This window comes from Durio zibethinus, chromosome 12 (genome assembly GCF_047325235.1).
Source record: "Durio zibethinus cultivar Kanyao isolate XHJ-2024 chromosome 12, ASM4732523v1, whole genome shotgun sequence".
NCBI lineage: Eukaryota > Viridiplantae > Streptophyta > Magnoliopsida > Malvales > Malvaceae > Durio > Durio zibethinus.
In genome coordinates, this window is record NC_143173.1 from 24,725,707 (window position 1) to 24,742,049 (window position 16,343).

General features: G+C 38.2%; 3 protein-coding genes across 4 annotated transcripts; all 3 read right to left on the reverse strand.

Moving 5' to 3' along the window:
- Window positions 1–1,617: 1,617 nt before the first annotated feature.
- ECP63 (embryonic cell protein 63) lies at window positions 1,618–7,998 on the reverse strand. Its single transcript, XM_089741354.1, is given in 4 exon segments — window positions 1,618–2,038; window positions 2,121–2,239; window positions 2,242–2,860; window positions 7,563–7,998. Coding segments are annotated over 4 exon segments (1,347 nt in total). The 5' UTR covers window positions 7,866–7,998; the 3' UTR covers window positions 1,618–1,732.
- Window positions 7,999–9,060: 1,062 nt separating this feature from the next.
- Window positions 9,061–12,848, reverse strand: LOC111296614 (putative glycosyltransferase At5g03795). 2 transcript variants are annotated; one of them, XM_022891011.2, is made up of 4 exons: window positions 12,313–12,848; window positions 11,469–11,719; window positions 10,008–10,353; window positions 9,061–9,913 (listed from the first exon to the last, which is right to left on the reverse strand). In XM_022891011.2, the coding sequence occupies exons 1-4, from the start codon at window positions 12,643–12,645 to the stop codon at window positions 9,230–9,232; spliced, it is 1,614 nt and encodes a 537-aa protein (XP_022746746.2). In that variant the 5' UTR covers window positions 12,646–12,848; the 3' UTR covers window positions 9,061–9,229. The 2 variants fall into 2 exon arrangements, with proteins under 2 accessions (XP_022746746.2, XP_089597477.1); XM_089741351.1 differs by having other exon boundaries at window positions 9,092–9,913; window positions 12,325–12,825.
- Window positions 12,849–13,325: 477 nt separating this feature from the next.
- LOC111296613 (pentatricopeptide repeat-containing protein At5g03800) lies at window positions 13,326–16,219 on the reverse strand. Its single transcript, XM_022891009.2, is given in 2 exon segments — window positions 13,326–16,073; window positions 16,075–16,219. Coding segments are annotated over 2 exon segments (2,640 nt in total). The 5' UTR covers window positions 16,162–16,219; the 3' UTR covers window positions 13,326–13,520.
- Between the last annotated feature and the right edge of the window lie 124 nt (window positions 16,220–16,343).

The following is a 16,343-nucleotide window of genomic DNA, read 5'->3' on the forward strand; positions in this document are numbered from 1 at the left end:
AAAACATGATACATCACCCTTGTGGAAAATACAACATATCAAATCATGTATAGTTGATGATAAACGCAAGTTTCACTATCCTAGGACCTTCTGTTCACAGACACTGCAAGGAAAAGATGGATAGCCAATATAGAGAATAAGAGCAAATGGATGGTCATAAAGAACAAAGAAAAGAGGAGAACCTGATTATTACAACAATTGTGGATTATGTTGAAGAACATCCCACTAGTTCTGGCAATGCCAATAGATTGCCTGATGCTGATCGTACAAAGGATACTGGTCAAGCAAGTCAAGGTACTAAGAGAGGAAGCCGCTCAACAAGGCGGAAACTTTTGGCATCGGTTGACTTAAAGTGCAAATTAGTTGACTTTAGGAATGCATTTTGGACATATAAACAGTTTACAAATGACATTCAGACAAAGAGAGTATAGGTGTCCTGAGGTGATCCTGGGATCTAAATATTCTACGTCAGCAGACCTTTGGTCATTTGCTTGCATTTATTTTGAGATTGCAACGGGTGATGTTCTCATTGATCCTCATGGCGGCGACAATTTTGTCAGAGATGAGGTTTTTTTTTTATAATGCTGTTATCTCTTTTATGGTTTTTGCACCACTTATTATGCATGTGTTTGTTTTTGAGTTTTTCAATTTCTTTTGATGGAAGTTCATTCAAGATGTGGCATTCAATCTTTGAAGGTTGTAATAAACTTGAAAATCTAAAATAATTTATTTCCTTATTCTTGGAAAGGAAAAAAATAATTCAGCGCATCTGCAAAAGAAAAAGAAAAGAGAGGCTATAAACAGGGATAAAAATATTTGATTTTCTTTGCTTGTTATATTGAACTTGTAGTTAAAAATGCCTAAAGAAAAGCATAGACTTTTAGGAAAAATGTTATTTCGACTTGCAAAATATGTATATTAAAATTCTTCTATAAGTGCTATGGAGCAGGTTTGAACTCGAGAACCCTGAAAAGAAAAAACGACGGTGAGCAAGATGTAAATGACATGACTGACTTCTTGAATCTTGATTTCCATCCTTGATTTTATACCTGAGAAGCGTACGAGTGCTGCTCAGTGCCTTCTTCATCCATGGATCAACGCAGGCCCCCGACTTTTAGAGCCAACAGGGTCATCATCACAAAGCCAAGCTGCGGATGCTCACATTTATGAGAAAAAGAAGAGGGAGGCAATGGAGGTTGCAATGGGGAATATTGCCGTCAGTGCAGATTCTAACCAGCCGAAGATCTCCAGTTTAGGTCGAAAATCCTCCAAGGCAGCAACTACTTCTAGCTAGGACTCGCTCCTACATTTCTAGAAGCCTGCTCCTTCAGTTTTACTGCATAGACTAGTTTTGAGCCCGAATCTATGCAGAGTACATGTAATTCTTTTAAAACATTTTTTTCTTACAAAATATAACTGAAATTGCATTCAAATATATGTATTGGAAAATCAAGCCGAATTTGCATTCATACTCAATAAAATCTAGTAAAAATCCAGTAAAAACTAGTAACAAAGAAACTAACGCACGCAAACTAAAGATAGCTAGATTACTTTTTGGGTGGTTTTTGTTTAAACATTCCAATTATTCATCAACCGTCATACAACAAAAAAGCACTTCATAACAAAAAGATACAAAAGCAGAAGCAAAACCATAAAAAAAAAAAAAAAAAAACCGACCCATTTTGGTTTGAGATCACTCTATACTAACTAAGGGTATATGCAGAGTTTAAGATCACATTTTGGTTTTGCCTGAGCGGTCCACACGTATAATGCGTTCCTCATTTATACGCCCAACATCATTGAAAGTTTGGCCACTCATCTGATCTGATGCTTTCAGGGTAGCAGCAATTGCTCGTGGTGGGGTATTTTCAACTTTGATCACAATATCCTCTGAAACGCCTTGACGCCCTTCACCATTCATGTCATTGCATCCAGCTTCATAAGCCTTCCTTCCAGCTTCATCTTTGTAGTCGCCCCCTCTCAGCTTCATTTCTTCCATTTTCTGTCTAGTTGACTCCGTTGTTTCACTCAGCTTTTCCTATATAATTTAAGCAACATTGCGTATGTATTAGTGAATAGGAACAAAAAGAGAGAAAGTTGAGATAAATATGATTCATCACGTTGGTTTTCTCTGCAGTCTCTGATGCATTCTGCTTCGTTTCTTCAGTCTTCCCAGTAAGGAAATCCATAGCTCTCCTAGCAGCATCAGCAGCAGAATCTTTCAAATCCCCTAGCGTACAACTGTCGTATCCTTACCTTCCTTTGCTTTCTCAGCAGTATAATCTGTGTAGTCCTTCATCTTGTCCACAGTAGCATATTTTCCTTCTTTGGCATTCTCTGCTGCATATTCTGTCCCCTGTTTTGCCTTTTCTGCTGCTTCCTTGGTCTTCTCAGCTGTCGTATCCTTGGCTTTCTCTGCTGCATAGTTCTTATATTCAGACGCCTTTCCCGCTGCTGTATCCTTTGCTTCCTTAGTTTTCTGTGCCGCATAGTCCGTATATTCGGAAGCCTTTTGCGATGTGATGTCTTTTGCTTCCTTGGCTTTCTCAGCTGTATAATCTTTATACTCAGCGGCCTTTACTGTTACTTTGTCCTTTGCTTCTTTCGCCTTCTGGGCTGCAGAGTCTGTCGTCTCCTTTGCCTTCGGCGCTGCATAATCTGTGTACTCAGCTGTCTTCCCAGTTACTGTGTCCTTTGTTTCCTTCGCCTTCTGGGCGGCAGAGTCTTTCGTCTCCTTTTCCTTCTGAGTGGTGTAATCAGCATAATCAGCTGTCTTTTGCTTTGTGGTCTCCTTTACCTCTTTCGCCTTCTCTGCGACTTCCTTTGCTTTCTCATCTGCATAGTCTTTGTACTCTCCAGCCTTTCCAATGGCAGTGTCTTTTGCCTTCTCAGCTAACTCCTTCGCTTTCTCTGATGCCTCCTTCGCCTGCTCTGATGCCTCCCTGGACTTCTGCTCTAAATGCTCCTTATGCTCACGAGTCTTTTCCTTTGTAGTGTCCTTGCTTTCAGCTGCCATCTCCTCAACTTCTTTAGCCTTTGGGCTGCATAGTTTTTGTATTTGTTGTTATTTTTGAAGCAAAGAAAACTTTACTCACTAGTGCATATCTTAACATCAGAAACATTACAATTTAAAGCCTAATTAATAACTACCCACTAAAATCATAATCCTAAGATTAAGCCATGACCACCAACATGAATAACAAAAAATAACTAACACCAGAAAAACAGGAACAACATGAAACATTCAATGAATCCACATTAGTAGTCCTAAACACATCTTCTAACACTCCTCCTTGCTTTAGGAGCTGCAAACACCAAGTTTTGTCCTCAGAAATTCAAACTTGCTAACTGGCAGTGGCTTGGTGAAAACATCTGCAACCTGATCTTCTGTTTTGCAGTAGACAAGAACAACAGCTCCATCTTTCTGTACTTCCCTTAAGAAGAATAATTTAATATTAAAATGTTTAGTTTTCCCGTGAAACACAGGATTTTGAGAGATAGCAATGGCAGCTTGATTGTCAACAAGAATCTTCGTGCTTTCCTCCTGCTCTAAGTTAAGATCGATTAAAATCTTCCTTAGCCACAAAGTTTGATTAACAGCAGTTGTTGCAGCAATAAACTCTGCTTCAGCTGTGGATTGAGCTACAATTTCTTTTTTTTTCGAGCTCCATGAGAAAACACCAGAACCAAGTGTGAAACAATAGCCTGAAGTGCTCTTCATATCATCAATGGAACCTCCCCAATCACTGTCTGAGTAACCAACCAGCTTGATCTCTTTGCCCTTTGTGTATTTAATGCCAAAATCACTTGTGCCTTTCACATATCTAAGCACCCTCTTTGCAGCCTTGAGATGCCATTCACTTGCACAATGCATAAACCGAGATAAAATGCTTACAGCATTCAAAATGTCAGGTCGAGTTGCTGTGAGAAACATTAAGCAACCAATCAGGCTTCTGAAATATGCCTGATCAATCTTCTCTGTTTCATCTTTTTTACAGAGCTTTTCCTTTGAGTTCATTGGTGTCATCATTTCTTTACATTCTTCGAGTTTAAACTTCTTCAAAATCTCCTTGGCATATTTCTTCTGACAGATGAAGACTTCATGTTCATTCTGTTTGATTTCCATTCCAAGAAAAAAGGTCATCAATCCAAGATCTGTCATTTCAAAAAACTCCATCATCTCTTGCTTAAACTTCTCCACAATACTTGTGTTGTTTCCTGTCACAAGTAAGTCATCCACATATAGTGAGATGATAAGAATGTTGGCTCCATTGTGCTTGACATATAAAGTTGATTCAGATAAGCTTTTGACAAATCCCAAGTTCTACAAATGTTCATCAATCCTGCTGTACCAAGCTCTTGGAGCTTGCTTCAATCCGTAAAGTGCCTTTTTAAGAAGATAAACCTTGTCTTCTTTTCCTTCCTTAACATAGCCTTCTGGTTGTTCTACATAAATCTCCTCCTACAGAAAACCATTCAAGAATGCTGACTTGACATCTAATTGGTGCACTTTCCAATTCATTTGTGCTGTAATAGTGAGTAAGAGCCTGATGGTGTCGAGTCTAGCAACTGGTGCGAAGGTATCTGAGTAGTCCACACCGAGTATTTGAGCATATCCTTTGACCACGAGTCTAGCTTTATACTTGTTGATTGAGCCATCAGCATTAAGCTTAGTTCTGTACACCCATTTGACTCCAATTACTTTTCTGTTTTGGGGTCGATCAACCAACTCCCATGTTTCATTCCTTTCAATCATGAATAGCTCCTCCTTCATTGCAGCAATCCAATTTTGATCCGTCTTGGCCTCTTCATAATTTGTAGGTTCACACACAGTAATATTGCATCTTTGATAAACATCAGAAAGTAGTCTTGTACCTCTAATAGGACTGTCATGCACCATTTCATTCTCCCAGTCTCCAATGCTAAGAAACTTGAGCTTGTGCTCTTTTAAGGTTGGATCCATCTTTTTTTCATCATCCCAGTTCCACTCTTCATCTTTCATAAAGTGCACATCCCTGCTTATAATAATTTTTCTAGTTTGTGGCTGGAAAACTTTATAAGCTTTTGTAACTGAGCTGTAGCCAATGAAGATGCCTGGAAGTGCTCTTTTATCTAATTTATCTTTCTTGGTCTGTGGAACATAAGTGAAGCACAAACATCCAAATATTTTAAGGAAATTCAGAGATGGTTTATAATCATACCATGCCTCAAAAGGTGTTTGATCTTTCACTGCTCTTGTGGGAAGCCTGTTTTGTAAAAAAACAGCAGTATTTGCTGCTTCAGCCTAAAATTGCTTTGGCAGGTTCTTCTCATGTAGCATACATCGTGTCATCTCCAATATGAATCTATTACATCTCTCACTTACTCCATTTTGTTGTGGAGTGTATGGAGCGGTTAATTGATGTTGGATGCCTGCCTCTTCACAAAAATGAGTGAATGCTTCAGAAGTGTACTCTTTACCATTGTCTGATCTGAGAGTTTGAATTCTACAGCCACTCTCGTTCTCAACTCTGGCTTTAAAGTTCCAGAAGATTTGAGCCACCTCTGACTTGTACTTTAAAAAGAAGATCCAACACATACGGGTGAAATCATCAATGAATGCAACATAATAAAGACTACCTTTCAGAGAAGGCGTTCTTTGTGGGCCTGCAATATCAGTATGAATTAATTGTAACTTCTTTGATGCTCTCCATGTTGCCTTGGGAAATGGTTTCCTACTTTGCTTTCCAAACTGACATGCTTTGCAGTTTGGAATATGATTATCAAGTTCTGGAAAATCATTTACCATATTCTTGGATTTCATCTGCAGCAGCCCCTGATGATGATAGTGCCCGAGCCTCTTATGCCATACTTCAATGATATTTTCTTTGATTGGGAAAGCAGTTTGCTCCTCCTCCAATAGATTTAAAGCAAAGCTTTTCCCTTTCATTTTTACTTTGAAAATATCTTGGCCAACTGCATCTTTAATCAAGCAACTTTTATCTTCGAACACAACTTTATAACCCTTTTCAATTAGTTGTCCAACACTTAACAAGTTTTGATCAATTTCAGGGACATATAATACATTAGAAATGAACTTTGTACCTGAACAAGTTGAAATTGCAACTGTTCCTTTTCCCTTCACAGTTATGTACTTGCCATTACCAACTCGAACTTTCGATGAGTTTGTGTTGCTTAGTTCTCTGAATAGATCCTTGTCATGTGTCATGTGGTTAGTACAACCACTATCTATAAGCCAACTCTCACTTGATTCGATGCCGGAGAAACATGTAGCTACGAACAGGTGATCTTCTTCCTTTTGATCAGCAATCTTTGCATCTTCACCATGTTGCAGAATTTTTTTTTTACAGATAACAGCTTCATGCCCCATCTGATTACATTTAGTGCATTTAGCATCAGGTCTTCTCCAGCATCTAAATGGAGGATAACCCTTCTTTCCACAATGTTGGCAAGGTGGATAAGATTTCTTCTGATTTTCATTCTTTTCTTTTGCATTGGCTGATGCAGTACTTGCCCCATTTCCTTCAAAATCCTTTTTCTTCTTTCTTTTGCTTTTGGCCACATTTTGATGCTTGACTGCCAAAGCTCCTTCAATTGTTGTATCTTCCCTCATCAGTCTTCTTTGTTCTTGTGCTTGCAAAACATTAAGCAATTCTGTTAAGGAAATTTTTGACAGATCCTTTGTATTCTCCAAGGCAGTGATGGTTGCTTCATATCTTTCAGGAACTGTAACAAGAATTTTTTTTACAATTCTTGAGTCAGTAAATTCAGATCCAAGAAGCCTTACTTTGTTTGTGATACTCAGAAGCTTATCGGAGTAATCTTTGATCGTCTCGGAGTCCTTCATTCTTTGAAGTTCAAATTCCCTAATCAAGTTAAGGACTTGCATCCCTTTAATTCTTTCATCTCCTTCATATTCATTCTTGAGATAATCTCATATCTCTTTTGCTGACTTCAAAGACATGATACGAGTGAAGAGGATGGATGAGACTGCAGCAAACAAGCAGGCTTTTGCCTTTGATTTCTTTGTCTTCTTTTCTTTCTGTGCTTTAATTTGTGCCATGGTGGGATTGTTTGGAAGTGCAGGAATTTCATAGTCTTCTTCCACTGCTTCCCAAAGATCTAAAGCTTCCAAGTATGTCTCCATACGTACTGCCCAAATTTGGTAGTTGTTTTCGTCGAACACCGCCGGAGCAATTGCGGAGAAACTGGCTTCAGCTTTCATGACGCGTCAATTTCACACACAGATCCCTTAAGAAGAAGGCTCTGATACCAAAATGTTGTTATTTTTGAAGCAAAGAAAACTTTACTCACTACTGCATATCTTAACATCAGAAACATTACAATTTAAAGCCTAATTAATAACTACCCACTAAAATCATAATCCTAAGATTAAACCATGACCACCAACATGAATAACAAAAAATAACTAACACCAGAAAAACAGGAACAACATGAAACATTCAATGAATCCACATTAGCAGTCCTAAACACATCTTCTAACAGTATTCCTCCATCTTCCTCGAAGCTTCATCTGTAGTTTCCTTCGCTTTCACAATGACATTATCTTTCGTCTCCCTTGTCTTCTCTTCACCTCAATCAGCTCCTTCCCTTGTGAAATCCTCTCCCTCGTGGCTCTTACCAACGATAGCTTCTTTAGCATACTCGAGCGTACCTTGCACAGCCCTCAACACGGTCCCAATAACTCCTGGCCTCTGTTGCTGCTGCTGTGGCGAATGTTCCCACTCCTCCTTATAGACAACTCTTTCTTCATTTTCTCTTTCTCTGTTAACATCCCTAAGATCATCCGCTGCTTGTCTCGCTGCCGCCTCAGCTCTTCGCTCCTTCTCTTGCCTCGTCGCCATGGCTGCTCAATCTCAAACAAATCTCAAACACGAACTCACTCAAATAATACAAGAGCAACACTGATTTTATATATATTTCACCAGGAATCTATATATGATCTTTGGCTCTTTATATTTTACTAAGCTGGTGAAATGCATGCGATCGATCTGATATGCAATCTGCTTCAATCCTGTAAACATGACACGTAGGGGAAGAAAGTTTACTCTGATTGGTTGCCACCTGTTATAATGAGATTATTAGTTGACGCGTGGCAGGCATGCTGATGAAGGAAGAGGTGCTAAGCTTGCATGCAAATCCCATTGCATGTGATTAAGCGGTGGATAAATTTGCCATTGTGTCTGTGAGAGATCAAGTTGGCAAACTTCTTTTTTTCTTAGAGAGTTTCCACATGTCCTACCACATGCCACGTGGCACATTACTTTCCTTCCAGTTCCCAGGTTTGACAGAAAAAAATCAATTGGTTTTGTTGACTAAAATCTTAAAGTCTCAGCAATGCAACAAAAACATTTGAAAATTGGAACTCATGTGGCTGTTTACCATATACTTCCTCTTATCTAATTTCTCCCCAATCTGAGCATTAATTCCAGGCAATGTCCATCACTAACTAGAGTGCTTTTCCCTTTGGGACTATTTTCACCCATTGGAATTCTGAAAACTAGCAGTAGTCACCAACTTGAGGCTTTTAAAATTTTGTGCTAGATTTGCTTAGAGAAACGGACAACAGAAAAAACAAGCATCTCGAGTTTCACCAGATTCAATGAAAGCAGTTACTACTAGGTAGAGAAATTATTCGAGCTAATAGTAGGAAGCTTAGCCACTCTAATCCAAGCAGCCATACATCGTCCTTGGGAACAAGAAATTGGAACCAGATTGAGCCTATAGCAATCCCATGCACCTTTACTTTGGGGTTGATGCATTCCAGGTTTCCAAATTACTGCTGAATCAGCCAAAGTTTTTAGGCCATCCATATCATCTCATTATTATGGTTGGAGATTGGAGTCATGACATTACGGATAGATGCTTGAGTTGAGTACAGGATGTTCTGACATAACTTGATGCTAATGCGTGCCAGGTTGTATCTAAAATTTTCAGAAATTTTTGCAGTCTGTTGGAACCCTGATTCCATGAATCAAAATCAAGACACTTTCTGTCTCTCCACAGGAAGATGTTTTTCCCTTTCTTCAATCTTATGTTTAATAAAGGGTCTGGAACTGTCCCTAAGTTTTAGTATTATATATTGCAATTGCAATTGTACTTGACTACATTATCAAATTGCAAAAGAATCTTCTGGAATTATGTATTCCATTACCCATCAGCAAGGTGGAAGCTTATTTCATTACAAATGCAGTAATCTATGGATTCATCAATCCAACATATCTCCAGGATCATTACTGACTTTAAAATTCAATCTTCTAAGCCAAATAGAATGAAGTATCATATGGAACACATCGAACCTCTTCGGAATTACATGCAACTCGAAATGCCTTCTCACTTGGACCACTCTCTTCTGCATTCTTATATACTGCCTGTCAGATATACTCATCAATATCTTCTTCAGATTTGGAATATCTTCCAGGGAAACTGTCACAGAGAAGGTCTTCCAATTCAAAACATCACTGAATGGTGGCACATAACTTTTCGAAATCAGCACTGGTACGCAGCCATTGTACAAGGCCTCAACGACTCTGGGGCTTGCAACTTCATAACCACTGGGGCAAAGGCAATATTTACTCTGTCTCATTAGATCATAGTAAGATACTCTTCTTGGAAGGTAATCATGAACTCTAATATCTGGGTCCTTTTTCTCCCAATGTCTAAAGAGTATTGGTCTTACAAAACCGTCATTTCCTCCTGCAAAAAATGCCAGGATTGTACGCTGTGATGGAGAAAGCCCACCAATCAATCCCTGTAGCCTACTGCTTTTGAGACTAATTTCTGGAATCGATACGTCCTTCATTGGGTTGAACCTTTCGGAGGTGTTTGCATTGCACAGAGCACGAATGGAGTTTTTCACTAGATTAGGAACGAAAAAACTAGTTGCAGGCCCCTGAAACAAAACAAAAGTACTCAGACAGAAACCATTGGAATTGTTTTTAAGGATCAGAGTTTTTTCTCTGATTTAAGCCTGGTGAAAAGCTTACCCAGTCATGGCAAGAAAGCATGAAATGATCAGCGCCAAGGCTTCGATTCCAATAGGGGTGTTTCTCCACAATAACGTTTACATAGTCTAAGACGATCCTTCCTAAGCGTTTCATAGGCGTACCCCGCACCCAAATATATTGGACCATCCTTGTGACGCTGTAAGGAAGGTAAAATACATGAGCTTTCTCAGGATTGTGGGTTCTGAATTTTTTGTTAACCTCCATCTTATTGATGAACTGTCCTTCCATGGTGTATAACAGCGTGCAAGGACCGTCGTGAAATAGTGGAAGCTCCCCTTCTTTGTAGACAAATATCTTGAACTGTTTTTCCATTTCCAGGTAGCTCCTGTCATTGCAAACAAGCAGCAGAAAATTCTGGAAATTAGAGTTGGATCTTGGATGCACTACAACAGTATAGAAACTATAAAAGGTTCTCCAAGTACTCAAAATGACGTTGAAATTGTTTCCTATCCTCACCAGGAAATAAAAAGAAACACTGATTTTAATCAGATGTACCTCAAAATTGAAACATCTGCTTGCTTAATTTATTCTTGTGGGAAAGAAGAAAATTTAAATAACAAATTGGATAAATGGGCAAATGGAGAGAGGGTAAAAGGGTAAGGTAGTTACTGGAGTATGGCGGCAACAATTACTGGATTCCTGATAGGGCTTGAACTGGACATGGGCAAGTCTTACTGTCCGGCACCAAACCCACAGGTTGCCTTGATTTCAAAACTTTGGGCTACAAACCAGGGCTTAGATTTGGTGTTGGAAAACACTAACATCTCCACAATACTACGAAACAAATATCCAACGTCCAAGACTCCAAGTTAAGGGCTTTCCTTGAAACAAAAAACGAAAGGATTTCATTTTTGTCGTCTGACCAAACTGTGCATGGGAAATTGAGAATCTTCCCAAACGGGCTTTGTTCTTGTTTCATATGAGTGGCGAGGTGGTCCAATAAATCAACTTGGAGCATGCGAACAAATTTAGCATTCCTCTAACGAAGCAAAACCCATGTGCATGGAGATAATAACTTCCCTATGGCATCCAAATGTCAAGCCAATATGAAGCTTGGGTTGAGATTAAGTTAGGGTTCTTTGATTCTAAATGAATGGCTCTTAACATTTGCATATTGCTGACTTCGAAAATGGATTATATTTTCTGCCGCAATAGTTTAACTGGAGAGTTTTTTTAATTAAAATACTTCATTAATAATAAGCAATTGTCACCCCTAAAACTCTAATAACAACACAAATTAAACTACTGTTTTTCAATGTTTCATTGGTAGTAATATATAATAATTTGAAAATTGTAGACTACTTTTAAACTTGAGAAGGATTCCCATCATGTCACAATATAATTAAGATCATAAAACGAAATTACAGTGTAACGAAAATCCTTCAAAGGAAACGTTAAAAAAATTTTAATGGAAAAGGAGAACATGAAATATGGTAATACCTGTGAAAGACTTTGGCATTCTTGTATATTGGACCATGGGGGATGTAATCAGGATCCTGTAATTGACTCCCATTTATAGCTTCTTTGATGGCAATTCTAGCTCTTCGGAGACCATATTCCAGCCTATCCAAATTAGTGCTGACTCTGCTTCTCCTTGGCTTCAAAGGAGGATCTCTTGATTCATTTTCTTTCAAGGTGGTGGAATTGAAGTTTTGGCTAATTGACATATTTGGGTTGTCTTCATTTTTGCCCTGTTGAATTCATTGAAATTAAAGTCACCATTAAAAATATTAATATCAACTACTATATTATACTACTATAAGTCTATTTGTCTTTAATTAACCAATGGAGCATTAAAAATATTTTTAAAACTCTTTATATAATAATTATTAAAAAAAAAAAAACAAATTGTAAAACAGTGATGATATTCTATTGTTATTTGTTATGTTCTCTTTCCAATCTTGATGATTAAAATGCCTACTGAATCAACAATGCCAAATGAAGTAATGAGATTTTGAGTGATCAGAATATAAAAATTTATAAGGAGTTGTCCAATTGAACATCAATTATGTGTTTGTGATAGGGTTATTTTTCCATATTTGGGAGAATAAACTCAATTATTGAGGCAAAGATGTGATCACAAACTTCAGATAAACCAGGGGAAAGAATCTAAAATTTTGGACTTGATTTCCCTATAGCTCATCAGAATCAACAATATTAAGTTGAAATGTAGTAAAACACAGAAGGAACTGTGTTTCTAAGCCATCATTCTAAAGCAATTGATAAGGCAAAATAAGCGGCAGATACTGTAGAAAGCTGTCCCTGAAGAGAAAAAAGCTCTCACAAAGTGTTGTACTTGCAAGGACTGAGCAACAAAGGCTGCTTCATTTGACAAAGCTTCCTTCCTGCTGCCATCATTATCCACTGATGCTCCTGCCTGGGAATGCAAATCTACTGGACTATCCCTTTCTTTTGCTTGTAAACTTGGCTTCTTTACTGCATCTGAGTTAGTGTCTGAAGAAGAAGATGAAGATGAAGCCAGGGGAATATAAAATAAAGTCTGGTTGGAGCCTTTTTGAACTAAAAGAGAAGCAAAACCTGACACCAGAATCAAGAACACTACAAACAGAAAAATCTTTAATGATGATGAAGTAGGGGGAAACCAATTTTTGACCATCTCTACATCTCAAGGAGTTTACCTAAAAATTTTATGGAAAATAAAGCATGTTTGCAACCAACACATAAAATAAGAGTTGGGATTTTAGGAAACAGCCGAAAGTTAATGGCTCCACCTCCAAGCAAATTCAAGTAACCTTGTTTTTCTTTGCCTTATTATCTATCAGAGTTCCTCTTGGCCAAGTTTTCAGTTCATTACACACCTTTTTACTGCCTTGAAAAAGAGGGTTAATATAGTGAGACCACAAGAGTCATTTTCAAACTCCAATTTGTGGCTTTAAGTTCTTATCTTTTATACCTTTTATTCTAGTAATACTCCGTAAATTCTTACACGCAGCACTCTCCTCTGCATTATTATGTATGCCCTGTCGTTGTCGGTATCTTCGTTTTCCTTCCACCCAAATCACCATAGAAAATGACTTCCATCTTAAAACATCACTAATTGGTGACACATAACTTTTCAAAATTTGCACCAGGACGCATCTATTGTACAGTGCCCACTGGTGGGAAATATTATCAACGAAAAGAATATACATAGAAAATTTTCAGGAGGGAAATTTTTTTTTCAAATTTTTTTATTTTCCAATCTTAAAAGTTGTCATAGATACCCCATTGAGCCTTTTGAATCCTCCCCTAACAGTGGCTCGACTATCCTAGGGCTTGTAACTTTTAAATGCTATCTTTTACACAGGAAATATAAATTTCTTCTTTTTCAAATAAACTTTTACATGATTTTCTACAAAACTTATACATTGAATACATTTCTGAGAACAGTGGCTTCAAACTTATGAAAAAAGCCAAAGATGTGTGAAAATTTTTCAGCATGTACTAAAACATTGAATGAGGCTACAGAATTTGCAATATAGCAAAGATCAATCACCAATAATCTTTACAGGAGCACTGTCCATTCCGAAAGCAATGAAATCCTGACGGATCCCTCAGAAAAATCTCTCTTCTCGTGATGACAGAAACAAATTTCAAAAAAGTATGGCAGTCTCCGCACAGAAGGATGTTCTTGACAATCCGTATGGGTTCTCCTCGCCTGGTCATTAAAAGCCCATATGTTGTTGCTAGCTTTGCACTATGATAGAGTAAGAAGTGTTTCTTCTGATGCTCCTCAACCTCATGAAGAACAAAGCTAGTGTCTGGAATATATCCAGCTTTTAGGCATTCTAAGACTAGTATTTCTAACCCTCTATAGATGTCCGTCGCTTGGGGATGTAATTTGTCCCTTGCATAGAATGAATGTACATTGTTCTGATGAATGATCCAACTTCGAGCAGGATTTTTCCGAAACCCCCTTTCTCTCATGTCCTCTCTGACCATTTCAGAGCAATGCCATCTCCCAGATGCAGAGTATAGATTTGACATTAGTATGTATGTTGAGGGATCTTGTGGCTGCATTGAAAGTATGTGCTTTGCCACTCGTTTCCCAATGGTTGTGTTCAAATGAATCCTACAACTGTCAAGCAAAGCACGCCAAACAGATGCCTTTGGCTCAACAGTCATCTTATTAATCATTTCCTCTGCCTCTTCAAGAAGACCCCAGTGCCCTAAAACACTAACAAAGGAAGCATAATGCTGTGAAGTAGGCTCAATGTCATAGTTGGTTCTCATGGAGAGAAATAACCTACGGCAGTTATCAACTAAATTCAAGTTTGTATGTTGATAGGCCAAAATAACTAAATTCAAAGTAATCGCGTCTGGCTTTATGCCTGCCTCCTCCATCTCAGACCAAACAGCCAGAGCCTCATCACCATGCCTATGAAGAGTATGGCCAGCAATTAAAGCATTCCATGAAACTACATCATGAATGGGCATAATGTTGAAAACTTTGATTGCACCATTCATGTTTCCACATTTGGCATACATGCTAATCATGGAATTTAACACCCCTAAATCAGACACAAATCCAGTTTTAACAGCATGACAATGGATTTGTTCTCCAATCTCTTCAAATCCTAAAGTTCCACATGCACCAAGTACGGAAGTTACAGTTACTTCATCCATATCCATTTTTCCTTCTAGTTGACATCTAACGAGAAAGGAGATTGCATCATCAGGTTGTCCATTTCGAACATAACCACATAACATTGATGTACAAACAACAGAGCTATCTTGCTCAAATGGCCACATTTGAAACATTTTCTCAGCATCTGCTATCCTTCCACACCTCATGCACATATCTAACAATGCTGCTTCAACACAAACATTTGATTGATGACCAAACTTGACATAAAACCCTTGAATTTGCTCACTAGTTTTTGCATCCATGACTAATGCACAAGCATTGATAACACTACACAAGCTGAAATCTGTTAACTCTAAACCTTCCTTCACCATTTCAATAAACAACTTTACTGCCTTCAAACCTTCACCATTTCTGCAAAATCCCGTCATAAAGGCATTATAAGAAATGCAATTCTTCTCTGGCATCTTGTCAAAAACCTCCGTGGCCAAATCCACCAACTCAAATTCCATATAGGCTGAAATCATTTCAGTCCAAGTAATAACATCCTTAACTGGCATGCCTTCAAACAAAGCCACCACATCTCCTACACTACCACATTTAGTATAAAATCCAATAAGCGCATTGTTCACACTCAAATTACCCCCTAATCGAATTCTAATAGCATGAGCATGAACTTCTTTGCCATTCATTAAAGCATTACTTCCTTTACAAGCACTCAAAACAGCCGAAATTGTGAAAAAATCAGCTCTAAATGAACCAATTCCTTGCATTACACGAAATAATTCAATCGCTTTCTCACACATCCCTTCCTTCACCAAACTTGAAATCACTGTATTCCATGATGCAACATCTCTTTGATGCATTTCACCAAACATCTTAAAAACAAACCCCCAACCCCCATTAAATTTCCCATACAATCCCATTAAAGCATTGGCTACAAAAACACTATCCAAAAAACCCATTTTGATAATCAAACCATGAACTTCAAAACCCAATTTTAACTCCGAAACTCTCATACAAGCACTTAAAATTGAGACGAAAGTAAACTCATTAGGATCAATACCTTCATTCCTCATCTTCATAAAAAGTTTTATCGCTTTGTTTCCTTGATTTGATTTCACAAAACCCGAAATTAACGAAGAGTAAGTTACTACATTGGGGCAAGAAAGAGAGGTAAAAACTTTGAAAGAATGATTAAAAAGGCACAGCTTTAGATATGCTAAAACTAGAGAATTACCCAGATGGGTGTCCTCTTGGAACTTGACAGAACAAGCATGAACAGCTTTTGCCAGGTCAGCGTCGGAGTACTGAACTGAAAGGTGAAGCAAAGAGATTAAGGAATTAATATCATTGACACTGGGGGGTTTGGATTTGGAGAGAGTGTGCCGAGAGAGGGAGGAGGTGGAAGAGAGGAAGTGGCGGTGGTGGGATTTGGGTTTGGGAAGAGATAGAAGAGGGGCGTGATGGAGGTTGAGTTGGCGGTGGTTTTGGAGGGAAGTGGTGGCGGTGGAGTGGGTGGTTTTGGGGATGGATAATGATGAACATCGATTCAGACAAAAATCACCGCCGCCAAACATAACTTCTTACCTCTTACTTCAACTTGGTTGTTACGCTGCTATAATCGCTTTATTATATGTTAGCACTACATCTTTTTAGTTACATGTTTATTCCACGCGCGTTTACCGTTTGTTAATACACGCCAATAATTTTTTTTTTTGAAACAATTA